The following is a 26,412-nucleotide window of genomic DNA, read 5'->3' on the forward strand; positions in this document are numbered from 1 at the left end:
CTAATTCAAATAAATAAGAACAAAGATTAAAAAACAAAAAGTTGAATCAATAAAAAATTATTTCCAGCAATATTCTTTCTTTTATAAATTTTGAAAATTTTTTAAAATTGCAAATTTGAATAGAAAGTCATTTCTGTAATTACAATTTGATGATAAAAAACATAAAAGATTCTAGTAAATTCAATGAATTTAAGCGATAATAATTATGGATTGATAATAAAATATATTAACTCTATCAATTTAATAGCTAAAAAGTTAACTTTCTTCCATTTATCAATTTACTTAACAAAAAATTAATTTATGAATAAGCCATTTATAGCGGCAAATATAAATAATAGCTTTTATAAATTTTATTTACTTTATATTGCAATAGACCGTTAATGTGTATGATAAAGACAAAAGGCACTAGATGCTTAATGATTTTAAAGTTCTCTTAACATAATATACTCATCCTAATTTGATCACATGTTTCGGAGCTTATTATGAAGAAGGCACAATAAAAATAATTTTAGAATTAATGGATTTTGGATCAATTAGAAATCTAATTGATATGCTTAAGGAAATGTATGGAGAAGGTCCTATTATGAATGAATAAATATTAGCAATTATTGTTATTTAAGTAAGATATTATGCAATCAAAAATATTAATATCATTTTTTTATCTTAAAATAGCTATTAAAAGGCTTAGAGTTTTTGCATAAAGAAAGACATTAAGTTCATAGAGATATAAAGCCAGAAAATATTCTTATTAACAAGAGAGGTAATGTAAAGTTAACTGATTTCGGTATTAGTAAGCAGTTGGAAAAAACTTAATAGCTATGCATGACGTATGTAGGAACTACTTTATATATGTAAGAAATGTTTTTAAATATTTATTCAAAAATTAAAATTTAAAATTTCAAGATGAAGAGAAAAATAGATTAAGAAAAATGAATTAAATTATCAAAAGAACAATTTTTAATTTAATAATAATTTATCAAAATAAAGGAGCCCAGAAAGACTCATAGGAAATTAGTATGGTTTAAGAAGTGATATATGGAGTGTAGGTTTAGTAATTATAGAATTAGCAACAGGACTGTATCCTTACGATGTTAAAAATAAATCTATTGTATAATTTGTTTCTAATATCTTGCAATCTAAAGAACCAACACTACCTGATAATGGCAAATATTCAGCTGCATTGATGGACTTTGTTAAAAAATGGTATTTAAATATACATATATAATATACTCTAATAGAATTAAAAAATATTCTTTAAATAAATAAATAGTGTTGCAAAAGAATAAAAAGATAGATTAGATATTTCTGATTTATTGGTAATTAATTTTAACAAAATAACAAAATAATAAAAATAATAAATATACCTTTAAAAATTAATCATTTTAATATTTATATAATAGAAACACGAGTGGATTACATAATATAATATGGCAGATGATAAATAAATTAATTTATTATAATAATATTTATAGCATTTAGAGTTGTCCTATTATCAATTTAAATAAGCTTAAGCATAACAAGCCGAAGAGTAGTAATAATGAATGGATGAACAGATAGTCATAATTTTATTAAAAAAATATATTAAAATTAAACTTTGTGTTTCTTAGCTCTTTAAAAATTCAAAAAAGCCCTTCTTAATTAACATTATTTTTCACGAGTTCAAACTCATTTATAAGTAAATCAAAAACTGAAAATAATTATTAAGATTGATATAGTACAGCAAAAAAACTTTAGAGTCATTAATAAAAAATTAACTAATAAGCTATAAATTTTCTTGAATTAATACTAGATTATAAAGAAATAACTTTTAACGTATAAATAAATTAAGTACAATTTGTCACTCTATCTGTGATTAATAATAAAATTAGTTTTAAAACTTATAGAGTGAATAATTAAAAGCTATATTTTATATAAAACACAAAACTTATAGTAATAGTGATAATATAAGTAAATAATTACTAGTATTTATTTATCTCTCAATTAACCTTTCTAAGTATTATTAGCATGTATTTATAACCAACCCATTTTGTAAATTCCATAATATTAATATTTTATTCTAATTTAATTCGTTTAAACATTTTAAAATTTTTAGTAACCATTTTATAATTTATATCATTTTTTTGGAAATGTTACTTACTTTAGTACAGAAATTCATTCATTAAAAAAATAACAAAATGTCTTATTTCAAGCAAGATTCAGTAAAGTCTTTCCTTAGAACTGTTAAATATTAAAAGCAAAACTGATGGTAATAATTATAATAACACACTAAATACTAAATTATTTACATTCTGTTTTTAATCAAGAAAATTAGCGACTAATCATAATAAAAATTATATGATTTCTCATCTATTTATCACAACCAAGATTATTAAAACCAATAATTAATAATAACAAATTTATTTTTTAATCTCAAAAAATATAATAAATCTAATTTTTAGATAACAAAAAAATGTCAAAGTCTCTTTGGTCATAAATGGGAGTTAATCCCAAGACTTCATTTTATTACTCTAATGGAACAGGTTAGCTTTTAAATATTTAGAATAAAATTTAATTTGCTTATTTGAAAATTACTGATTTTTAAAAATCTAAATAAAAAATAAGTCATGTTAGAACATATTTTTAAACTTAAATATAGGTAGAGATTCATATATTATGCATGATAATGGTGGAACTGTGAAAGCCAAATCAAATTATGGATATCCTCAACCTAGTAATATTACAATTTGAGTTAAAAGAATGAAAATAGAAAGTGAACATAGCAGTTATTGGTTATTGAATAAAACTTAATTTAATATAGGTAGATATATAAAGACCTCTAACGGACCAAGATCTTATAAACCATAATCGGATAATAAAGTCGTTCATTACATCTCCGATGGATCAGGAAGAGATAACTATATCCTGTAATAAAAATTCTCATTTATAAAAATTTTTCCAATTCAGTTTTCATTTCATTTGTGTGAAAATTAAAAGCTAGTAAAATTAGTTGGTATTAGAGTGTTACTTAAAGATTTATTAATCAAAAAAAGTGGCTTTATAAAAATTAATTTCTGTATTTTAATTAAATTATAAAAGTGTTAATTCAGGAGGTTTAACAAATTATACATACAGCTCAAATTTAAAATTCTTAAGAGGACTGAGAGAAGATACAACTCCTTAGTTTGATCAAATCCAAAAAGCTAAACTATACAATCCCGACTTGAATCGTCGACAAAGACTTTGGTCAGCATAAAATAGTAGACCTAAAAGAATAAGTGTTCCATTTGAATAGTAATTAGAAGAAGTTACTAGAAAAAGATTATCTACCCTTCAATCATGTAAAATAACCTAAAATTTTATTAATTATAAAAATGTCCATTTTAAAAATAGTAAACAATTTTTGAAGTGATGCTATGATATATTTAACTAAAATCCTGTTTGCTTGTTCAAATAAAACTAATTCTTACTAATTAAGAGCTGTTGAATAAAAAGCTATATAAATCCAAAAATTTTACATAATACTTTAAATTAATTATTAGTAAATATTTATAAATATATTTTGTAATATTCATTATCTAGAAGGAAAAAATCCATCATATCATATCTATCATTGAATGAATTAATTAATTATTTTTTATTTACAGGAAAATTATTTAATTTACGTTTAAAAAAAATTAATTAATATAAATCTTATTTCAAAAGAAAATAAATTAAAAAAATTTTGCAAAAAGCAAATCAACCCAGAAACATGATGATGATAAATAAATAAATGAATTTTAATCCCTCATTTTAAACATTCGAAAAAATAAAGTTTAGCCACTTTATAATAACTTCCTAGTTTTTTATCGCATTTAAATTCATTTATTTACATCACATATGTTTGCTGAAGTAGGGAAAATCTTGCGAACAAATCATATAACACCTCTTTTTGAAAAAAAATCTAATAGATTTAAAAACCTGAATAATAAGGACTCAGTTTCTTTTTCCTATTATTATACAAATATTTTTAAAGCATATTTAAGCAACTAAGTAGCAAATCATTATGTAGAAATGAAGATAGCCAATTAAAGATGAAGATATAAAAGATATAAAAATAAATAAAATAAAAATAATTAAATAAATAAAAATATAAATATAAATAAAATGAAATAAATAAAAAACTCAAAAAAGTTAAAATTAAATATTAAATATTAATTAAATGCAAATAAGTAAAATAAATAAAATAAAAAATAAAAATTTGAGAAACAAATATTAAATAAATTAAAAGTATTAGATAAAATATCAATTTTTTTTTTTTAATAAGATTTTTGAAAAAATGAAGAAATAAATTAAATAATTAATTCAATATTTTTGTTTATAAAATAAATATTTGAAGAATTGTATAAAAAATAAATTGTTTGGATGATTTTAATTATAAGTAAACTATATAAAAATAAAGTTCAATTATACATTTGAAATACAAAAAATAATTATCGAATATCATTCAATTTATACGATAGAAATTTCTTTTTTCTTTTAATTCTTTTTGTACTTCTTCAAAGCATTTTTCATATTGTTCGCTTAATTTAATACAAGGTTTTTCATATTTTGGATCCATATCAAATGATAGACAATACTAAAAATTAATAATTATTGTTATATGTTTTACGAAATTTTTAAAAATTTTTACTTATATTTATGGAAAACGCTCATTGCAAGTCTTTTCTGCTTCAGCTAAAATTTCATTTTACTTTCTTGCATCCATTTTTATTAAATTTGATTTGAATTAATATTAGTTACTATGTTTATATGAGAAGATTCTATAGGTAAAAAACTAATCCGAAATTATTGTTTTCTTTTTATCAATTAATTAATCTTTTTGTTCTAACAAATTTTACCTTCTATCTAAAATAGTTATTCAATAAAGATAAAGACAAGCAAATTCAAAGAAATAGATGTTAATCATATAAAAAATTCAATTAATTTGAACATTTGTTTTAAATTATATTTAAATTTTTTGGAAAAGTTGAGAAATATTTTATTTAAAACGACAGAGAAGTAGTAAGAGTATGAATCTATGCTTTATATATGAGTAAAAAATAAATGCGTATTATTTGAGTTATTTAATTGTTTTTTTTTTGTTTAAAATATATTTTATATTATAATTTTAATTTTTGATGTTAGAAATTTTGAGAATTAGTTTTAATTTAATTATAATTTTGTTTTTATATCAATCAATTAGTTGATAAATGCTTTTTTTAAAGAAGAGACATTCTATAAAAATGTCTCAGCTTTATATTCCAATTGAGTGTTATTTAATATTTTTTATAACTACTGGTTCCTCTCTTTGTTTATTCATTTATTTACATTTCTTTTCCCTTAAAAGAGGTGTTCTTCATCACTAGAAATCCATTTCTCTATTTTAACTTTAATTGTATGTGAAACCTATTATTTATTATAAAAAATAAGTAATTGCAATAAGATCAGTAATTATGAAATAATATAATAAAATTTATTTATTACCTCCGATGTTGTTATTTTAATTAAGTTGTTTAACACTTTAAAATGGATCAACAGAATCAATAGGTTATTGAGTGAAATCCTTTTATTTAATTGTTTAAATTAAATTTACAAAAAAATATTAAATCATGAAATCTTACAACAGGGAAATTCGCAACAATATTATCAAGGATAGGGATAAATGGTGGTCTGTATTCTTTTCTCAATAAAATTTCCCAGTCAACATCCTAAAGCCAAGGATGATTTTTAATTTCAAATGCTCCATTTTTACCAAGTCTGTTTTCTGGATTTTTTTACAATAGTCTGTATATTAGATCTTTGCATATAGGAGAGATATAATCAGGTATATTCACATTTTAATTTTTAATTAGCTCATACATTACTTCTCTATTTTGATTATAAAATGGAGGCAATCCAGTTAATAATTCGTATATAAGTGCACCTAAATAATTAAATTTAAATAAATAAATAAATTCTGTAATTTTCAAGTGTAAGTAAGTCACCACAAGTATTTAAAGTATGATCAATTTGTTAGATATGCTTATATATTAAATTATTTGGCATATAAAATCAATTAATTAACATACATACTTACAAACTAATTAATTAATTATTTTGCATGTAAAATCAATTAATTAACATACATACATACTTACAAACTAATTAATTAATAAATTAATCAATTATTTACCTAATGACCACCAATCTGCAGACTTTTCATGCCCTTACATTGTAAGAATTTCTGGTGCTAAATATTCAGGTGTACCGCACACAGAATATGTTTTTTCATGGTTACTAATATTATTTTTCGACAAACCAAAATCAGTGATACGAATATAACCATCGAAGTCAATCATTACATTTTCTGGTTTAAGACTATTATAAAAGAAATAATTATTATCTAATCTATCTGTAAATATTATTAATATGCTTTTCTTTTAAATGTAAACCTACTACGTTGTTACTCTTTATCCACACATTTCAATACTCTTTAATTTATTATAAATTGCTATGTTTGCTCTTTCAATTTTTCAAAAAATATAACAATAACTTTTCTATAATTTAGAAGAGCTTGTCAATTCCTTTGCTATAAAATAATTTATTTCTCTAAATACACTGAAAGTATGCTTATTATAATTAAAAAGATGCATTCAGGTAAAAAATAAATTCCTCTACTAACATATACAAACAACTATATCTTAAATTAATTCTAAATTTAATTTACTCTCTATATATGATGTTCAATGAGTGAAGATGTTCTATTGCAAGCACAATCTAAGCTATATAAAAGCGTGTCCTTTTAAATTTAATTGAAAAATAATAGTTATTTGCTTGATTTTAGAGCTAATAATAGATACTTACTAGTCTTCTGTAAATTTCTATGCTTTATGAAGTAAGTTAAAAAGCTCTCCTCCAGGACAAAATTCGAGAACAAAGTATAATTTTTCACTGTTTTAGAAGGAGTAATGAAGTTAAATGACAAATGGATGGTTCACACCTACTAAAATATTTCTTTCTGCAATAACATTATCAATATGCCTTTGCTTTTCAAGCTTGGATTTCTTCAATACTTTAATTGCATAAAACTTTCCATTATCTTTTTTCTTAACTAAAATAACTTTTGCAAAGCTACCCTTTCCCAATACTGCTTTCATAAAAAAATCTTCTATAACCATCTTCTTATCAGGATTGTTATAATTCATAAACTAGTTATTTTCCGTGTCCATCTCAGCTAAATTTATTTTGAAATTTTTTTCTTTTTGTTTATTTATTTTGTGTTCACTTCAAGATTTATAGATATATTTTTTTCAACAATATTTCCTTTTTTAATAATGATTATGTATTATTCAATATCTAGTCAAATAGCTTTTCTTAGTATTTATTCTTTTACTTCTTGTGTATAATGTACTTTTTATCAATTAATTTTTTTGATAATTTGTTTTTTTTTTTTTGAAATTTTCAGATTCTAATTACTTTATTTAACTTTTTTCGTTTAATTTAGAATTATAAATTATAATCTTTGAAGATAAGATTATTCATATATAGCTAGCTACAGTAATATATAGATAATATTTTTAATATTTATATCAATATTCTATTTATATATCATATAATATTTACACAAAATTCATGGATTAATTATACAGTCTCATTTAAAATAGGTGATATTATTAATCATAGTAACAATGTTTTAAATTTTGAATGATATTTTTTAGCATCAAATCAATTGTAAATATATAAAAAAGTATAAATAATTAATTTGATTTTTTCTAAACAACTCATTTAAAATGATTTAAAAATTAATTTAGCCTTTTTTTAATGATTTTTGTTAATAATTTATTAATTTATTTTATTCAAAAGCATAATTATTTTATAGCTATTCTAGAATAATAAATATTATTTTACAATTTAAAAGAAAATCTTAAAATAATTAAAAGGTAAATCTATCTAAATTTTTATATCTAACATTTAATTTTGAGATAAAATTTTTCATTCATTTAATGTGTAAAAAAATTTAATTCAAGATTCAATGTTTGATAAAAAAATTTAGATTTATTACTTGCTTAAAAAATTTTTGTAAAATTTCTTGAGTACTCAAAACAAACTCAACTTGAGAAAAAATTTGATTACATTTTAATTAAAATTAGTTATTTATAAGAAGATATCAAAATTTTGTAATTTTCATTAATTAAATTAAACTATTAAAACATTTAGAAAGTTTAGGCCTAAATATTATTTTAAAAAAAAATATTTTGCTATAATTCGGTGAAGTAAAATTGTTAATCCTTAAATGTTTTACATTTACAAGTAAATATTACAAAACAAATAAATAATTTTAATTAAATTATCCTATAATTTCAAAATAATTTATTTAAAAATCATTTAAAACTTTTAAAATCTATAAGTTTTTGAAAAATTTAATTGGCAATAAAATAGATAAAATTTAATCAGGCATGAAATGATATATTGCTAAGAAAAAAATATTGTGCGATATTTCAAAATTTATTGGAATGTGGTTACCCATCTATGTTATAGCTTATTTAATTTTAATTGATTTTAAATCTTAATTAATAAACTTATTTAGCTCAGAATAATTCACAGACTATAGATAAAAATAGATTTTTCTCTCAATAATTTATTTGAAAAAATTATAATTTTATAAATTAAATTAAATCAAAATTTAATAAAATTTAAATTTTTAGTTAGAACATTAATAGCAATACTAATATTTTATCCAGAAAAATATTTAATTTATTTAATATCTTAAAATAAAAAATAATCTTTTGCCAAATAAGAATATTTATTTAAAGAGTATACTTGGTTAACCTAAAATTTGCTTTTTAGTGTAATTAACCCTAAAACTTAAAAAAAATTTTTAAATTTAAAAAACTAAATATTTATTTTGTAAACTTTTAGCAGAGATAAAATGAAAATTTTTGAATTATTTTATAAGATTTTATTTTGTGTTTTTAGATTTGAGTTTTTAAAAATATAAGTTTATCAGATCTTATAGAATATTTTTTGCACTTAATATTGATCAATAAAATATTGACCAATCAAATATTATTAATTTTATATTAACTAATTTCAATAACAATCATTATTAGATGTCTAAGTCTTTGAATCCTTAGCAAAGTAAAAACTAAGGTAAAAGTCACTCTCTTTAGGGAAAGAATTATATGAAGTTAGGTAGAAATATCAATAAATTAGTTTTTTCTCCATTGAAATCAGCAGAAGGATAGAATCTGAATGAAAAATAAAAGAATGAAGAATCATAATTTGAAGCCTTTATAGACACTCCGTTTTCTTTAGATTTCTTAAAGAATTAGCAATCAGAAAACTCAAAATATTCAATTAGCAAGCATCCAAACCAAAAAATTAAGCCTATTTCAGCATTGAATTAAAATTCAGCTAGTATAGATGGAAACTATATGAATTTAAATGCAACTTGGAATTAAGATGATAGCTTTAGCATAGATGAAGAAGAAAATAGCTAAGAAAATCTTTTAAAATTATAAAGGAAACTTAAAAGAAAAAGGAAAGAAATGGCAGTATTTAAATCAGTAGAGAGAAATACTTTACCTAGCTGGATAAAGGCAAAGTAACCTGAAAAAAGCTATGAATTTAAGTACTAAATTGATTTGAGTCCTATTAAGGCTAAGTCCCCAAATGCAATAATATCTAAATAATAAAATTTCTCAATAAAAAGAAAAAGTCCATAACCAAGGCCATATGACCCTAATGTAATAGTTTAGGTTTGTAATAAAAATCCTTTAGTAAAACTTGATTAGCTTTCTCAATCATTAGCTTAATTTAATGTAGATTATAATGATAATCTAACAAAATACATTAATGAAATTGATGAATCCAATTAAAATAAATTATATCCTAATATAGATACTAAAAATTAGTATCAAACACCTAAAGGAAAAGCACCAATAGAACTAAACAATACTTTAAATTCTCATATATTACAAAATTCTTCAAAAAGAGATAGAGCTTTTTTAAGTGTAAATAATAGTAGAAATACTTCTCCTGATAGACTTAATATTTAGAGGGATTTAAAGTAAACTGCTATTGAGTCTCCTAATTTAAAAAACAAAGATATCATAATAAGAAATGTTTTCAATTCCACAGTAAGCACTACTTGCTATTAATCGAATGCTGAAAGCAAAAATAATAATAAAAAAAAAGTAGAATATAAATTCAACTAATTAAATTTTTTAGAAGAAATGGAATAAAATTAAACATAAGAAAGATAAAAATAAAAATAAATTAATATCCCTTAAATTGGTAAATATTCCTTAAGGAAACCCTTATTTACCCCTCGTAATACAAGTAACGAAGTATTCACACATGACTTAATTAGAGAAAATTATATAAATTAATAGCATCAAATTTAGAAAATAAGAGATTTTTCAGCTTAAGTTGGTAGAAAGTAACTCTTTTAAGCAGATAAAAGATCTCCTGACTAAGGCTATTATAATCAAAATTATAAATTACTAGAAAAAAATGTAAATAATATTCTTGTCAATTTATCTAAATCCTCCCCACGTAAGACAGTAATGAATCTCGAGCAATATCCTGCTTAGCATGTACTTTTAGACTACGAAATAGATAAGATACCTCTTAAAAACACAAAAACTTTAGCTAATTTTTCTAAAATGACAGGAAGAAAAGGTGATTTATTGTTATAAAACTAAATAATTGCATAAAAATTACAAAATAGAACTTATGATTTTAAAATTTGATAAATTAAATTATTAAAGTTAATCAACTAGAATTTATCCTTGAGGAAAAACAATTTTAAAATAGTATTTTAATAAAATAAATAAAGTTATTCCATTTTATCTTATTAGAATGTATATAAAATTAAAATAAATTTTACCAATATTCTCCTATTTAATTTAAAAAATTAACAATAATAGAAATGTTTTTTCATCAAAAACTAATTTTTAATTTATTTATAATGTGTTTTTTTTAAATAATTTAATTAATTTATAATAAATCCAAATCCCTCTATTAATTTCAAATTTCAAAATATATTCTGCTATTCAAAATTTTTATTTTCTTTAATGAAACAAAAAACATTTATTACAATAAACCTATTTATTATTTAATAATAGTTTTACTAAATACAAGTTTAATAAATTTGTTGACTTTTTTTATAGGTTTTTTCATTAATTTTAATTTTACTAAAAGAGTAAAGCACTTTTAAGAGTTGGAATTGAATCTTTTTTAGATACAAAAAATTAAAACATATTATTAAAGAATTTAGGGATATTAATTTAATTTTTTCTTGGAAAATAATTATTTTAAAAAGAAAAAATAATTTATGACTTGTTTAAGACACATTTAATTTTCATATAATCTTTATTTATTAAAAATAAATAAATTGGATTGCTCTAATAAAATTATTATCAAAAAAATATATTATTCTATGAATTTAATTATGAAAGTAATCTAAAATTTCAAGCTTACCTTAAAATACGAAAACATATTTTGAAATTATTTTTATATATTTAAGATTCTCTAATACATAAAACAAAATAGTTTAAACCAATAAAAGAATATTTGTTTTTAAATTTTTGAATGAAAATAAGTTTAATTTATTAAAAATCAAAATTTAAAACTTTTTTTAATTTTTTGGGGTTACTACTATAGAAAAAGAAATATAATACATTATAATTTTATGATAAAGTAAAAATAAATTATGGAATATTGGAGTGCTAGATTTGAAAAATTTAAGCTAAACTTTTCTACATTCTTTTAGAAATAAATAAAGAAATAGATTTATCTTGTTTTATTTTTATTTTAAAAAATAACTTGATAAATTTATTTGATAAAATTAAGTAGTAATCTCTTTTTTAATTAAATATAATGTTTATTAAATAAGATAAAATTTAATATTATAAAATTTATTAAATAAACAAATATTATTTTAGTTTTATTTTTAAATTTAGTTGCTTTCAATTTTCTTTTAAAGAATATAAAATAGATATAAATTTAAATATTTTAATTTAAATTTTTTTATTTATAAATGAGAAAGATAATAATTTATGCAATTAAAATAGTTTGTTATTTATTTATTATGTATAGTTAGTTATCTTTAATTATACTAAATAATAGTAATCATTTTGATATTCATTTTTGAATACCAAATCTTTGAAATTCAAGTAAATTTATTAATTTACTTTTGTAACAAAAATTTTTGTGGCTTTTGTTCTTCAATTTTATTTTAATTTATTGTCATTTTTAAAGAAACTTAGCCAATCAATTTAAGAATGAAATAATAACTTGATTTAGAGATATTTTGATCACCAATTAAATTTATTATTTTTAATATATTAACTTTATTTATTAAATAGTATTGTAAAATAATTAGTAAAAATTAAAATAGGTTGGAAGAAGTCATGAATCTTGGAAACTACAACAACATATTTTATAAATCTCGCAGAAAATTAAATAAAAATTCTAATGGGGGTAGTTATGCTGTATATTTAAATGAATATAAAAACTCTTTTTCAACAAGAAATTCTTCCCCTAATTAGGCTTCATTTAGAACAAATGGTCATATAAAATTACCTACAGAAATAAATAACTCAAACACCTATATGATATATCCTAAGAGTTTATAGACTTCTCCTAATTCTTCAATTCATAAAAATTCTATTTACTAATCTCCATATAAATATATCCCTAGATAAAAAAAGGAGGATTTAGATTTTGATGATCAAATATAAACTACTATAAATAGCGATTCTAAATATTAAAAAAGATATTATAAAAGTGCTCTAGATAATTATGATAATATTCCAGGTAAAAGAGATACAAATAGGACATATTAGGATGATTAAAAATAGACTATTTTGTTACCCTCCATAGTTAAGGAGAGAGATTAAAGTGGTTTTAAAAACAATGAAAATTCTGACTCTGAAAATTAATTAAATATCAAAGAGCGAGTTGATGCATCATATGATTTTTTCTAAAAGATACTTAGAGAAGTTCGAAAGAACTCAGAATTTAAAAGGGAACTTGAAGAGGAATATCACAAAACAAGCAATAGTAAAAAAAGAAATAAGACATTAGATAATCATGATAAAGATTTTGATGATCCTATCATGAATAATCATAGCTCAAAGCAAAGAGAGCATTCCTTTTCAGGAGTTAAAAGTGTGAGATAATCAAAAGATTCAACAGATGAATCTATAAGAAAGACAGATTTTAAATTGAATTCCCTCAAAACACCAAACTATAAGTACAAGCAGTCTAGATTAAATAAAACTGAAATGACTGAGATTGATGATTTCGAATAAGATTAAGAATATTAAAAGCAAGTAAATTTTATTAATAAGACTAAAAGTTCAAAAAATGAAAACAAATTAGATAGTATTCATTTGGACTAAAATATAATTCAACTCAATAACTTAAATGATAATTAATCAGTATAAGAAGGTAAAATTAAATAAAAGTAAGCTAAAAATTCTTCACCAAACAGTAGCTAATAATTACAAAATTAAATTAGAAATAAAGATGAAATTTCAGATGATTATAAAAAGTTTATGCTAAGTAAAAGAGGCATCAATGTGCCTATGAGAAGTGTGAGATCATCTCAATAAGCAAGCCCTTTAAAAGCTTCATATGAAAAAAATAAAAAACATATTATTGATGACTTTGATGAGAGTTAAGTGGATGAGAATAATAAAGATAAAAATAACTAGGAGGCATTGAATAGTAAAGTATTTAAAAAAGATTTGATAAGAAGATATAAAGAAATTTTGGGTCACAATAACCTTTAAAAGGAAGAAACTTTTGAAACTAAATAAAAAGCTTTTGACCTGACTCACACTTATTATTCTTAAAAACTGAGTTTGCTTGAAAAGTAATTAGGAAGAAAAAAAACAGAGAATGAAATTCTCGAATATAAATTTGATGAGTCTTTAACAAATTATAAGTTACAAACAGCTAGCGAATAAAGTAAAATTAGATAAAGGAGATATAGCAAATAGCTTGGAACTCTTAATAGTGATTCTAAAAACTAAACAAATGAAATAAATAGTTAGATCAACTAAGACAATACAGTGCTATGCTAAGATGATGAAGATTTAAAGATGGAAGTTTGCATGCAGTGCAATAGTAAAGACATCGTTTAGTAAGTAAAGGATGGTCATGAAGTTAAACTGGAATGCCAAATTCAAATAAAAAACACCGATTTATCATAACTTAGAAGGAGGTCGTCAAACTTCATAGATATAATATTTGTAATAGATAATGTAGATAAAATTATGAATAGTAAATATTGGTAGATCTTTGAATTTATCAAACATTTGCTTAGAGAATTAGATGATAAAGATTAAGTGTGTCTTCTTGTTTAAAATAATCTTTCAGAAGATTTCGAATAGCTTCAAGAATTAAATACTGAAAATAGAAAGCATTTTTTAAAAATACTAGAAAGAATACCAACAGTATCTTAGTCATCGATGTATAGCTTATTACTCCATGCTTATAAAATTATCTAACAAAAAGAAAATAAAAGTAGGTTCTCTCATATTTTTGTTTTTGGGGATAGCTAAAATATTTCTGTTTATCAAAAAGTTAACTAAAATCTCAAGAATCAAATTTCTTCTCATGCTTTGAAATCGACATTAAAAAATTCATAAAATTTATCATTCTTAAATTCACCTTAAGTTTAATATAATTAAATTGAAGAAACATCCACAATTTCTAAATACTTTTGTTTAGAATCTACTTCTAAGCTGAATCAATTAGGCTAATATGATGATATATTCGACTTTTGTAACACTTTAGAGCATCCTAGTCCTCAAAAAAATTATAATAATTAGTAAATGGATAAAGCTCAAAAAGATCAATAAAACATAAGCAACCACAAAGACCAAAATAGCACAAATGTTCAAAAAGACCAGTAAAGTGTAAATAATCAGTAGATTCCAAATAATAAAAATACAGATAGCCCAAATAAATCTCAAAATAATAATAGCAACACAAAAAATGATAATAAGTAAAATAGTAATCAAAGTAATTAACAAGTTAATAAATAAAATTAGTAATAAAATATCCCTTAAAAAACTCAAAACTAAGATCAACTAAATAGTAATTAATAGAGTAAAGATTAAAATTAACCATCAAGCCAAAAATCAAATATTAATTAGTAATTTTCTTAGCAAAGTGAAGCTTCTAATAACTAAAAAACTAAATTAGAGTAAAAAGCAACTAAAAATAACCTTTCAGACATAGTAGAATAAAATGATGAAGAAAATCTTCATAGCTCAAGATAAAATTTTTACAAGAATTCTGAAAATAAAGAAAAGCTTGTTTAAATAAAATCTTTTTGTAAAGAAATTTTGTAATAGACTTTAAATATAATTTAAGCTGATCAATTACTTGAATTAAGAATAAACCCTGTTTTTAGTGACGTATTCAAGATAACTTAGATATTTAATGAAAAATATACCTAAGATGAAGAAAATAATGTTTTTATATTTAAAAGTAAAATTATTGACAAATCAAAAGTAAAGACCATAAGCTTTGAAGTAGAAGTGTAAAGGTAACTTTTTGGGCAAATTATACAAAATTCTCAAAATAATATTTTTGATGAACATTCAATTGTTTAATCAATTTATGCTATTCATGATTAGCACGTATCTATAAAAACTGAATTGTATTTAAGATTAAATAATTAAGAGAGGACAGATTAGCATCAAAATTAAAATAAGTGAAACTCTCATTAAAAATAGAAGATTCAATAAGTCTTCTAAAGCTCTAAATATTTATTATATACCAAGAAAGCAAATTATAAAAGGGAAAATAAATTTGAACTAAACTTAGTTTAAAAAATAAAATAATATATAAACATATGTAATAAATTTTTATAAATTATTGATTGATTGATTATATTTCACTTGTTAAGATTATTTTTATAAACATTCATTATGATTTATTTAGAAAAATCATAAGGCAATATTAGTTAATTTGATAAATAAATTATAATTTAAAGCTAAGATAGTCAGTTTTAATATATTTTTTTATTAGTGGTTCTTTAATAGATAAACTTTATAAATATTTTTAATTGATATATTCTTGTTAAATTTATTTTGCTCTGTTACTAATTTTTTATAATTAAAGAGTCATTTTATATGTGCTTTTTATATTTTTTATTATTATTAATTTCATTCTTGTTATTATTATTACTTTGGTTAAGTTTACAATTAGTTGTAGTGGCGAGAATCAATTAAATCATCTGCCCCAAAATCATCTTGATACATTAACTTTTTTTATTATTATTCTTCCTCTTCAACATTGTTGTTATATTCATTCTCTAAATCTTCCCTTTCTAATTAATTTATTAAATGAATATTGTTAGATTCATTCATTTTAAGTATGTTAATTAATCTTGTTTTTTGAATTTAATTATTTTATTTCTTTGATCAATTTAAAATTATCCTTGAAATTTACTCTCAAAAAAATAGAAATTAATAAAATAAAAAATTTATTTTGTTAAAAATAATTGCCAGAAAATTAGAAAATTAAAATTTTTAATTTAATTCGCTTTTTAATATGAAATAAAAGTAAATACCAATATCTTATTCAGCTATTAAACCTAATTAATGCTTGGAGTGATTTACTGTACTTCCTTCTGTATCACACATGTTTTTAGTTGCCTAGCTTCCTTGGAGTGATTTTTCGTCAGCTAGCTATACTTTGTGGTGCTATAAACTATTATATCCACAAATATCAGATATACTTTTTCTAATTTTATCTTTAACAGAATTTTCATTCATTCCTACCATTTTACTTTATAGTTAATAGGTATATCTTTGAATCTATATTTTATAATGTAAGTTAATATTCTTTTAATTAATTTTCTTTGATTTTTTTTTTAATAAAAGAATTGCATAAAATCCAGAAACTTTTTGTTAAAAATTAAACTAAAAAAATTATGAAGATAATATTTATTAATTCCAAAGAGTAACAAAATTTATTTTCTTAATTTTTCAATTTCTTTTTTGATAAAATTAAAATGCATATTTAATGTTTTTTTGTCTTTCTAAAAAATTAATTAATTTTTAGTATGAATAAATATTAATTATTTAATCTGGTAGTAACTTGCTTAAGCTAAAATTTATGTCATATTAAAATGCTAGTTTTTATTTTCTAGACTAAAATTGTTTGGTATTTTTCAATTAATTAGCTTAAAATAAAGATTTTTTATCAATTACCTTATTTCTTTCTTGATTTATAAAAATAATATGCTTTAATCCTGTCTTATGTTAATTTTCTTCTATGTATCTATTAAATTAGTAAATTAAAAAATCTTATTAAAGAAATTATAATAGGAGAAAAAATAGCAAAGTGAATATTTGATGATAAATGCAAAAAATAGGATTATTAAAATAAAAATAAAGATATGTATTTATTTGATTTAAAAAGATATATACACTGTGACAGCACCAATCAAGCATTCAGCATGCAAACCAATAGGTATCTACATAGGAGGAAGAGTAAGATCAGTAAATAAAATAGATTCTTACTTTAGTTGATCAGCTTTTTAGAGGCTATAGGGGTTTTTTTTAAAAATTGTTTATTTTAAGTTAGCTTAAAAATCTTTGAATATTTAATTACACTTTTTTATACATTTCATATAGCTTGGCTTGCACTTCTGTCACCTTTTATTATAAAAAAATGTTATTCATACTATATTTATGTTTGTATTCAAAATGAAAACAATCAAAACTTCTCCCTTAAAATAAAAAATAAATTCTTTTTCCTATTCATAATCTATACTATAAATAACTACTAATATATAAGGAAATTAATTACATCTTCACAGCTCTGCCAGAAGGGTAGAGATAGATGTAATATATGAGGATACTTTAACTGACCAGAATTATCTGTATGGACAACAGTTCCTTATGGAGCTAGATTTAATATTTCATTTACAAATAAATGATTTAGTAACTAACTAACGAATATTTTTTTTGAGCTAATCTTTCTTCACTAAAAGATTTCTCCTTTGAATCTGAATACTAAATGAATATAATTTGTTACGATTTTATTTTGATGAGACATCTGTACTAAGTCTTTTTATTAAATTTATAGATTACTATCTAAGTTAAGTATGAAATTAAAAATGCTATTCATTAAAAAGCTCTTTGGGGTAATGTTTGTTTAGAATAAATTGTTTACTTTGCATACTTCATAATAGGTGATAGTGTAAAAGGAGCTTAATGCGCATTCACTTTTATAAATATTAAAATGAAAATAGGAATTAGGGTCAACTATTAAATTTAGCATATCTCTTTAAATATATACCCAAAATGTTTGCTTAATGGAAGAGGAAGCTTCCTTAAAGTATAGAGAATGTAGTCTTGCAATAGACCTATTCGTACTGAACTGAAGGCTTTTAATAATCAATTTTAGATACGCTTCTTGACTCAGAACATAAATCTATTTTATTAATTAATAATTGTATAAATATCTAATCACTTAGAGTAATTAAGTAAGTAAGTAAGTAAGCTATTGTTAATCTTATTTATTTAAATTTTTTAAGGGTTTACTTCCCATTTCTTTTGAGTACTCTCTATTAAATCTTTATCTATATTGCTATTACTGAATTTATCTATTATTACGGATTTGTTTGATATTTATTTCTTTTAATTTTTTTTACTAATTCTGCATAAAAATAATAATAATACACACTATACTTCTTTCAATTTTTTATGCCTTAACTTGAAAAGTTGTGAATGAAAATTAACAATCTAAAAGTAATCTATCTGAAAAAAATGAATTGTTTAATAAATTCTCCTATTATTGCAATCAAGTTTTTTTGTTAGTTTTTCAAGTTACCTGAGTAGGTAGTATTTACTTTTTAATTAAAAGTGTTGTATGTGCATGCTAATTGATTTGATATCAAGAAAATCAAGCTGAATTAGTACAGACATAAACAAAGAAATATCGACAAACATTTCGTGTTTAAAAAACAAAATAGCTTCTAAATTCTAAATCAGCTGTAAAAACAATAACTTTATTATTTATTCTTTTGTTAGATTGCGAACTTTAAAAATAAAATATTGTTTATCTGTTTATTTTCAAAACTAAGCGTCATCTTTAACTCTAAAATTTATTCAAAAATAAAAATAGTGAATTGATCATTTTACCTGATTTGTTGGCGTCATAAGTAGCTATTTTATTACAATTTATTTTTAGATTCTAAAATAAAATCTAAGGTAGTAGAAAAATTTGATTCGCCATAAAAGTTAAGCTGAACAGATTTCTTATTAACTAATCTAAATACTTGGTATTTATATAGAATAATTTTAATTAGTATCACTCAAAAAAAAAGAAAGAAAAATCAAATTTTATTTCATTTTTTTAATAATAAAAAAGATAATTTATAATTAATAACTTCAACAAAATTTATTTTGATTCTTTCTACTTCATTTTAAAATAAAATTATAAATTAAAGAAATATAATAAGATTTAATGCAAAATCTTTATATCATATCTCATCTTTTTTAAATATAATTCTACAGTCTAATACTGAAAGCTTTTAATTATTTTTCAAATAAATTTTAGGGAAGAAAAATATTGTTATTTATTCAATTTACGTACATTATTGATTTGTTTTTTTTTTTATCAGGATACTTCTATTTTTATTTTTTATTTTTTTACTTTGATTGATTTTTTTAAGCAAGGCTAAAATTATATTTAAAATAAAAGCAAATAGAAAATATAATTAAATTTACAATTTTTTTATACTTAGCAAATACGTTAAATTAGGATATTTAAATCAATACTTTGTGAATAATTTTTTATCAATAACAAATATTAATCAACTCACACATCATTAGTTAGTTGATAATATTTTATTTAAATCAAAAAACTTGAACAAATTAAAAATTTAATTTTTTGAAATAATTCTAATTTATTAAAAAAAACTATTTAAACTGGTAATCTTTAACATTTAAAAATATAATTCTTTGAATAAAGTTTTAATTAATAAAAAAAATATATTAAAAATAAATTAATTTTTTATTATTAACCTAACAAAATCAACATTTTTAAATAAATTAGAATAATTAAAATAAATTAAAATTTAATTAAATAAAGATAAGTCAGCTAGAAATGAGTATAACTTGTTGTAATTTTGCTGTTAACTTTCAAAGTTCAAAAAAGAAAGTAATAACTGATTAATACTTTATATATCTTTTAATAAATTTGTTAATTAATTAATCCTTAAAAGAGATAACAATATAACCTAATTCGTTTTGAAAGACTATAAGAAATACCTCATCAAGAATATTTCTTTGCTTACTTAAAATGCTAAGACAAAAATCTAGCGAAAATAATTTTAGATTACCCAAAGATAAACTGCCTGAATGCAATCTTTTTACACTTTTTCTAAGAAAATAAACATAAGCTTCTTCTGAACTAAATTTTGATTAAAAAAAGACTATGAATAAAGAAGCAAATAAAATAAATCACTCAGCAAATAGAAATTAAATAAATGGACCAAAATATATTTCTCATTAAAGTATGTCAAGTATTACACCAGAAAGGAATGCATCTAAAAAGAAATAAATTGTATATAGTAATATGAAACATTTAAAGAAAACTCCTTATCATCATTTATCAGTTAATATAATTGATACTGCAGAAATGAGTGATAGCAACTCTAAAAGCTTTCAAAAACTAAGCTTTTAGAAGTCTAGAAAACCCTCTTTAACTATAAAAGATTTAAACTAATCCTAAATCAATTAGTGCCATGCAGTATAAACAATTACTTAAAGATCATAGGCAAGTAGCTAGTGCAAAACTAGAAAAAGTTCTATTTCTGCGGATTTAGCACATAGACATACATAAAGAAGTAGCTTTATATAGGGAATTAATAATGTTAATCTGAGTCAAAATAGAACTACTCGGACAGAGTAGTCTTAAGAAAGATCAAATTCTAAATTCAAAGCTAAGAAAATGCCTAATTTTTAGGTTCCTTTTATTGTTTATAAATCAAACAAACCTTTGACTACTTTCTAAGAATTTAATTTAGCAACAAGGTAATTTTAAAATAATTCTAATTTTTTTAAAGAAATAAATCATTTAATTTAACAGATAAAGAAGCTCAAGCGGGTAGCATGCAAGTAATACAAACGATGCTAAAATTAATAATGTGAGTAATACTACAAGCATCAAAAAGAGCAACAACACTAGTATAAATGTTTGTGGAAAAGAAAATAAAGAATAAAATACTTTAAATACAATAATAAGGCCATAGTCAAGCTAAAGTAAATCTTCAAACAGAACCTATTTCAATGAAAATATAAACTACTAAAATATGCAAAATTATATAAGTCAATAGTAAGATTTCTTAGAATAATAAAATTAGTGTTCTTAATATTAGAAATTTTTCTAAAATTTTCATACACAATAATAGCAATAAGTCAGCAGCAGCAGGAACAATAATAAAAACTCATAAAGAAATCAAACTAGTAACAGAATAAACTCTTCTAACTAGTCATCTTCAGTTAAAGACAAATAATTTACTTTATAAATGCTAAAGAATTAAAGTAATAAACAGTATTTCTGATAAATATAACATTATCAACATATTATAATATTTTATTTGTACATAATAAATAAACTCTTTATATATATTTTTTATAAAAATTGTAAAAAAATGATTTCAATATAATTTAATTTGATGTAAAATAAATCTAGAATATCAAAACTTTGCTTTTTAATATAAATTCGCAACAAAAAACAACAACAGAAATTATTTACATTAATTTATTTGATCAAATAATTTAATCTATTAATAAAATTTTTGCCATAGAATATTAAAATGAAAAAAGCTACTACTACCACAACTACATCTACTGTTAAAAAAACTACAACTACTACAACAGCAGCAACAAAAACTACTTCTACTACAGCTTCTAAACCAGCAGGAAGTACAGCGGTTAAAAAAGCAGGGACTACAGCAACTAAAACATCTACAAGTACTGCTAAATCAGGAACATCAGCTGTAAAATCAACTACTACTACAAAAGCTAAAACAGATACAAAGTCTTAAAATAAATAAAATGCTGTAAAAATAGAAGAAAAGAAGATTGAAGTTAAATAGGATGAAATAAAATAAGAAGTATAATAACCGGTTGAATAAAAAAAAGAAGAATAGAAAGTTGAAAAATAAGAAGTAGTGCATGGAGAAGTTACTATTACTTACAATCATTACAAAAATAAATTCCCAATAATAAATGGATAAATTACTAGCTAAGTTATAGATGATGAATATTGTATGTCTGCGGTATTTTTAGGAAACTTTAAGATGCATTTATCTGATAAAAATAAAATAAAAGTTGAAGAAAAAATAAATAGTGATAATGTGACTACGTTTTCAGGGTTAATAACTGGTGAAACGTATGGATTGTAAATCGAAGAAGATGATGCTGCCGAAGCCTAAAGGGAAAGTAAAGCTTTTGTTGCAGAGAAAAAGGAAGATAAATTAAGAGGAGAAAGGAAAGAAGGGTGTTCATGCCTTTATGGAAATCCGTGCGTTGATTCAGGAGTTTGCAATGATTGGAAAAATAGATTTGAGGTGGCAAAAAAGAACGGATGGAAAGGATTTTAGTGATTTAATAATAAATGCGCAGCCAATAATTTATATTTATTGTAGTTGAATTAATATTATTTATTGAGTTTGATTAAAGCATTTTACATGTTTTAATGAATTAAATTTTTTTTTCCCATATTTTAAAAGCTTAAAAAAAATATTTTAATTTAAAAATTTTAAATGATAATTTTTTAACATTTTAAAATGATTAAAATTGAAATTTCAAGGATTAAAGAGAATTAGCTAAATTAATAAGAATCATATTTTTATGATAAAATGTAAGATTAACAAATACCTAAATCATATAAAATATTTTATAAAATAAAAATAATAATAAAAGTTATTTCTTTTTTGGCATTATTTTTTAACTATTTTTTAATAATGGCTTGAAAATTATGTAAAAATAATAGATTTGTTTAATTATTAAGTTTAAGTGGTTTGGTAATTAAAATTGAAGTTATGTAAAATCATTATAATTCATCTATGGAAAGACAAACATACATACAAACAAACAAAATCAAATAAGCATGCAAATAATTAAATAGAAAAAAAAGAAAGAAGAATATTTGCAATTTAAAAAATCTTGAAAGCAAAATTTCAATAAAAATTTGAAAAATTAAAAAATATAAATAAAAATTGTAGCAATATTTTAACATTCTTATAACTCCAGCAAGCAAAACCAACAAGAGTAATTAAAGAAACAAACAAAGAAATAATAAAAGGAATAGTTCAATCAAAAATTTAGTAAAGAAATGTCAGAAACATAATTTTAAGTAAACTAGCAATATTAGCAATTGGGATCTCTTAGTATATGGGAGATCATGTTTATGCCAATTGCTTGGAACTTTTTTATTTAGTGATTTTGTTTAATGAATTAACTAAAGGTTGATGGTGAAGAGGATGCTACCGTCTATATGGAAGAAGTCCTTGAAAAGTTAAAGCTTTTAAATTACGAAAGAGATTTTGCCACTCAAAAGTAATTTCATTCCACGATATTGCAATTAGATATTAATCCATTTTATATGCTATAAATTAAATAGTGGTCTTAAACTTTTGAATAGAGCTTACTTTGCTGTCTCATTAAATCCTAATGAACAATTTAACTATTTCACAAGGTATATTTTAAAAATGAAACTTAAAATAAAAAGGAATTGAATATGAAGAATTAAATATGAAAACAAAACAATATATTTAGATATTTATTTTCTTAAAAAATAGACTCGCATAATGGCTTTTCAAGTTAAATAATTCTAATGTTGAATTCAACCAATTTGGTGATCCTATTTCTATTGCTAATAACATTTGTAATTAAAGATTAATTTGCATGGTTTAAATTCTACTCACTTCAAGATTTAATTATGCAGCTTATATTAGCTTATTTTAGTAGTTTAAATATAAATATTTTCTTTTACATTATAATAGAATTTGAATTGAAAAAAATTGGATTAGATAATGACTTCTAGCCTATAAAATTAAGATCGGTAATTCTTACTTAAAAGATACTTATATATATCTCAATACATTCTGAGAGTTTTCATTACATATTATAAAAAAACTCTTTTTTCTATATAGATATTTTTAATTATTAAAATTAAATTTTAATTTTATAAAAGGGTTCTGGAGAAATAGTATGTAAAATCCTATTAGATTTAGCAAATAGAGCTCTTAAGACTAAGAATTTTGCTTTTAAGAAGCCTAAAATGGAACAACCTTCATAAAAGTAGTTGATATTATAAATAGAATATTTTTAAAAAGCATAAAAAATTATAAAGTGCTGATGAAGAAACTAGAATAGAAGGAAATGATGAAGATGCAGATATGGCTGAGAATATTTCTATTGCAAGTTAAAGTGATGGAGAATATGACGATATGGGAGAACCAAGTCAATAAAAGAAGGAGTAATTATCATTTTTTTAAAGTTAGTTAATAGTAAAAAATATGTTAAAAAGAAATTTAAATTTAAAATAATTATTGATTAAAGCTAAAATTTTTTTAATTTTTATTTATTTATTTATCTTAAATAAAGTGTTGATGAAGATAAAGAAATTATCTAATCAAAAATCAATGAAAAAGATTGGATTATTGAAGTAGAAAGAGTCACTCCAAAACTTAAAATTTAAGTAAAAAATGAAGCTAAAGAATGGAGATCCCATATTGAATAAACCAAAGAATATAACAGTAATGTTAAAAAAACATTACCTGAAGCACGTTAAAGATTAGAAAAATTGGTTGATAATCTTTCTAAAGTTTTAGATTAAATTTAAAAGAGAGAAAAATCAATTAACTCTAACCTAACTGATCTTGTAATAACAATTTAAAATTAAATATCTAACTTGAATTCATAACATGCTGAATAAAAATTTAAAAGGGTGGAGAATATAGAGCAAAGTCTGAAAATTACAAAAATATGGTTACCCAATATAACAATCTCTAGGCTTCTGTTAAGGAATAAGGTGAATAATATAGATAATTAAAAGAAAAATATGATAGCATCAAGGTAACTGACTATTAAAAAAAACACAATAAGTGTATATCTAATTAAAATTTTTTAAAAATAAAAGTCTATCGTAGAAGCAAAAGGAGAAGAACAAACTAATTCATCTCCTGTTATTAAAATTAAGGATGCCATAAAAAAAATAAGAGTAATTTATTTTTAAATAAATAAAATTTACTTGAAAATATATCTTAACAATTTAGGAAGAAATCGGCCAAATGGATGTTAGAATTGGAATTCTTAGTCAAACCGTTTTGCAACATAAGCTTAGATAAAAGTAATCAGGTGTAGCTGAAGAAGATGAAGAACATCTTGATGAGTTAGAAGGAGAGAATGTCGAAGAAGATGATGTTGTGGATTTCTGAAAATGATGTTAAAGTTTTGGTAGAAAAGGTTTTAATTATAAGATAAACACATTAATAAATAAATAAATAAACGCACAAATAATTAATCATTTTTATAATATCTCATGTTTTATTGCTTTAATTTTTAATAACTACAATTAGATAAAAATTATTAAGGAATAAGCTGGTAATTATCAATTAAATTTGCACCTGAATATATGTATAAATAGTATTTCTTTGAATTAAATTAAAAATCTCACTTAGTTTCTTTTACAAACAAAACATTTAATCCAATCAATCTATTTCAATAATTTTAATATTTTAAATATTTCTTATTATTATTATTTTTTTTTCATTTAGATAGATTGTTTTTATAACTCTTCATTTTAAAAGTCATTTAAATATTTAATAATTAAAAGGAATATTAAATATTTATTTAAATTAAGTATTGTTTATTAATTATTAATTCTTTGAATTCAAAATGTTTAAATCTAAAAAATTGCTTTTTGAAATCCTTTTTGAATTTAACATTTTTAAAAAAATTTTAATGATTGGAAGGTTTGCAATTTAAAGAATTGATAAAAAATATCTTCATTTGTTTAAGTATATATAATAAATTAAAATATTTATTCCAATAAGTATTGACCTATAAAAATATTTAAAAATGAATTAAATATTATAAATAATGAGTTCCACTATAAATTTGGTTTTCTATATAATGATTAAAAAGCTATTTAAAAGAATTCAAATGGTATAAAAAACAACATAAATTTAGTAAAATTTATCAATATTTCGATATTAGATAACTCAATAGCAACAAATAAAATTATAAATTCACTTACAAAATTAAATTAAGGTTCTTTAATACTATTAGTCTTACATTATATATTATTATTAAGGTTATTATATCATATTTCTACATTTACTTTAATTAGAGCTAATATAATTTTTACTATCTAGAAAGTCAG

The 26,412-nt window shown here is 21.3% G+C and overlaps 11 protein-coding genes across 11 annotated transcripts; 7 read left to right on the forward strand and 4 right to left on the reverse strand. All coding sequences in view use genetic code 6, as the record gives it.

The window, feature by feature from the left end:
* Nucleotides 1-402: 402 nt before the first annotated feature.
* Nucleotides 403-1,541, forward strand: TTHERM_01298440 (Serine/Threonine kinase domain protein; the record flags this gene model as incomplete). Its single annotated transcript, XM_001029784.4, has 5 exons — nucleotides 403-564; nucleotides 603-851; nucleotides 988-1,203; nucleotides 1,271-1,316; nucleotides 1,401-1,541. Coding segments are annotated over 5 exons (814 nt in total), but the record flags the coding sequence as incomplete, so codon positions are not given.
* A 908-nt stretch (nucleotides 1,542-2,449) lies between these two features.
* Nucleotides 2,450-3,383, forward strand: TTHERM_01298450 (hypothetical protein; the record flags this gene model as incomplete). The annotated part of the gene is made up of 5 exons (XM_001029785.2): nucleotides 2,450-2,519; nucleotides 2,636-2,710; nucleotides 2,798-2,903; nucleotides 3,076-3,317; nucleotides 3,370-3,383. 5 exons carry the CDS (start codon nucleotides 2,450-2,452, stop codon nucleotides 3,381-3,383), a joined length of 507 nt encoding a protein of 168 aa, XP_001029785.2.
* Nucleotides 3,384-3,763: 380 nt separating this feature from the next.
* Nucleotides 3,764-4,462, reverse strand: TTHERM_001298454 (transmembrane protein, putative; the record flags this gene model as incomplete). The annotated part of the gene is made up of 1 exon (XM_012800587.1): nucleotides 3,764-4,462. The coding sequence occupies one exon, from the start codon at nucleotides 4,460-4,462 to the stop codon at nucleotides 3,764-3,766; it is 699 nt and encodes a 232-aa protein (XP_012656041.1).
* On the reverse strand, nucleotides 4,463-4,723 carry TTHERM_001298459 (hypothetical protein; the record flags this gene model as incomplete). The annotated part of the gene is made up of 2 exons (XM_012800588.1): nucleotides 4,463-4,594; nucleotides 4,649-4,723. 2 exons carry the CDS (start codon nucleotides 4,721-4,723, stop codon nucleotides 4,463-4,465), a joined length of 207 nt encoding a protein of 68 aa, XP_012656042.1.
* Nucleotides 4,724-5,356: 633 nt separating this feature from the next.
* On the reverse strand, nucleotides 5,357-7,205 carry TTHERM_01298470 (Serine/Threonine kinase domain protein; the record flags this gene model as incomplete). The annotated part of the gene is made up of 6 exons (XM_001029787.2): nucleotides 5,357-5,403; nucleotides 5,482-5,560; nucleotides 5,619-5,920; nucleotides 6,170-6,354; nucleotides 6,704-6,775; nucleotides 6,841-7,205. The coding sequence occupies 6 exons, from the start codon at nucleotides 7,203-7,205 to the stop codon at nucleotides 5,357-5,359; spliced, it is 1,050 nt and encodes a 349-aa protein (XP_001029787.2).
* Nucleotides 7,206-9,086: 1,881 nt separating this feature from the next.
* On the forward strand, nucleotides 9,087-10,730 carry TTHERM_001298471 (hypothetical protein; the record flags this gene model as incomplete). Its single annotated transcript, XM_012800589.1, has 1 exon — nucleotides 9,087-10,730. The coding sequence occupies one exon, from the start codon at nucleotides 9,087-9,089 to the stop codon at nucleotides 10,728-10,730; it is 1,644 nt and encodes a 547-aa protein (XP_012656043.1).
* A 1,662-nt stretch (nucleotides 10,731-12,392) lies between these two features.
* TTHERM_01298480 (hypothetical protein) lies at nucleotides 12,393-15,716 on the forward strand (the record flags this gene model as incomplete). Its single annotated transcript, XM_001029788.2, has 1 exon — nucleotides 12,393-15,716. One exon carries the CDS (start codon nucleotides 12,393-12,395, stop codon nucleotides 15,714-15,716), a length of 3,324 nt encoding a protein of 1,107 aa, XP_001029788.2.
* Nucleotides 15,717-16,166: 450 nt separating this feature from the next.
* TTHERM_01298490 (hypothetical protein) lies at nucleotides 16,167-18,699 on the reverse strand (the record flags this gene model as incomplete). Its single annotated transcript, XM_001029789.3, has 10 exons — nucleotides 18,555-18,699; nucleotides 18,310-18,444; nucleotides 18,184-18,235; nucleotides 18,046-18,077; nucleotides 17,818-17,915; nucleotides 17,620-17,663; nucleotides 17,436-17,552; nucleotides 17,217-17,286; nucleotides 16,574-16,820; nucleotides 16,167-16,330 (listed from the first exon to the last, which is right to left on the reverse strand). Exons 1-10 carry the CDS (start codon nucleotides 18,673-18,675, stop codon nucleotides 16,167-16,169), a joined length of 1,080 nt encoding a protein of 359 aa, XP_001029789.3. The 5' UTR covers nucleotides 18,676-18,699.
* Nucleotides 18,700-20,316: 1,617 nt separating this feature from the next.
* TTHERM_01298500 (hypothetical protein) lies at nucleotides 20,317-21,580 on the forward strand (the record flags this gene model as incomplete). Its single annotated transcript, XM_001029790.1, has 2 exons — nucleotides 20,317-21,050; nucleotides 21,106-21,580. 2 exons carry the CDS (start codon nucleotides 20,317-20,319, stop codon nucleotides 21,578-21,580), a joined length of 1,209 nt encoding a protein of 402 aa, XP_001029790.1.
* A 255-nt stretch (nucleotides 21,581-21,835) lies between these two features.
* Nucleotides 21,836-22,627, forward strand: TTHERM_01298510 (hypothetical protein; the record flags this gene model as incomplete). Its single annotated transcript, XM_001029791.1, has 1 exon — nucleotides 21,836-22,627. One exon carries the CDS (start codon nucleotides 21,836-21,838, stop codon nucleotides 22,625-22,627), a length of 792 nt encoding a protein of 263 aa, XP_001029791.1.
* A 731-nt stretch (nucleotides 22,628-23,358) lies between these two features.
* On the forward strand, nucleotides 23,359-25,465 carry TTHERM_01298520 (intraflagellar transporter-like protein; the record flags this gene model as incomplete). The annotated part of the gene is made up of 11 exons (XM_001029792.3): nucleotides 23,359-23,379; nucleotides 23,491-23,582; nucleotides 23,647-23,721; nucleotides 23,825-23,910; nucleotides 24,029-24,087; nucleotides 24,220-24,326; nucleotides 24,379-24,504; nucleotides 24,633-24,909; nucleotides 24,975-25,103; nucleotides 25,168-25,248; nucleotides 25,304-25,465. The coding sequence occupies 11 exons, from the start codon at nucleotides 23,359-23,361 to the stop codon at nucleotides 25,463-25,465; spliced, it is 1,215 nt and encodes a 404-aa protein (XP_001029792.3).
* Nucleotides 25,466-26,412: the final 947 nt, after the last annotated feature.

The sequence above is a fragment of the Tetrahymena thermophila genome, assembly GCF_000189635.1.
Source record: "Tetrahymena thermophila SB210 genomic scaffold scf_8254062, whole genome shotgun sequence".
Classification (NCBI taxonomy): Eukaryota; Ciliophora; class Oligohymenophorea; order Hymenostomatida; family Tetrahymenidae; genus Tetrahymena; species Tetrahymena thermophila.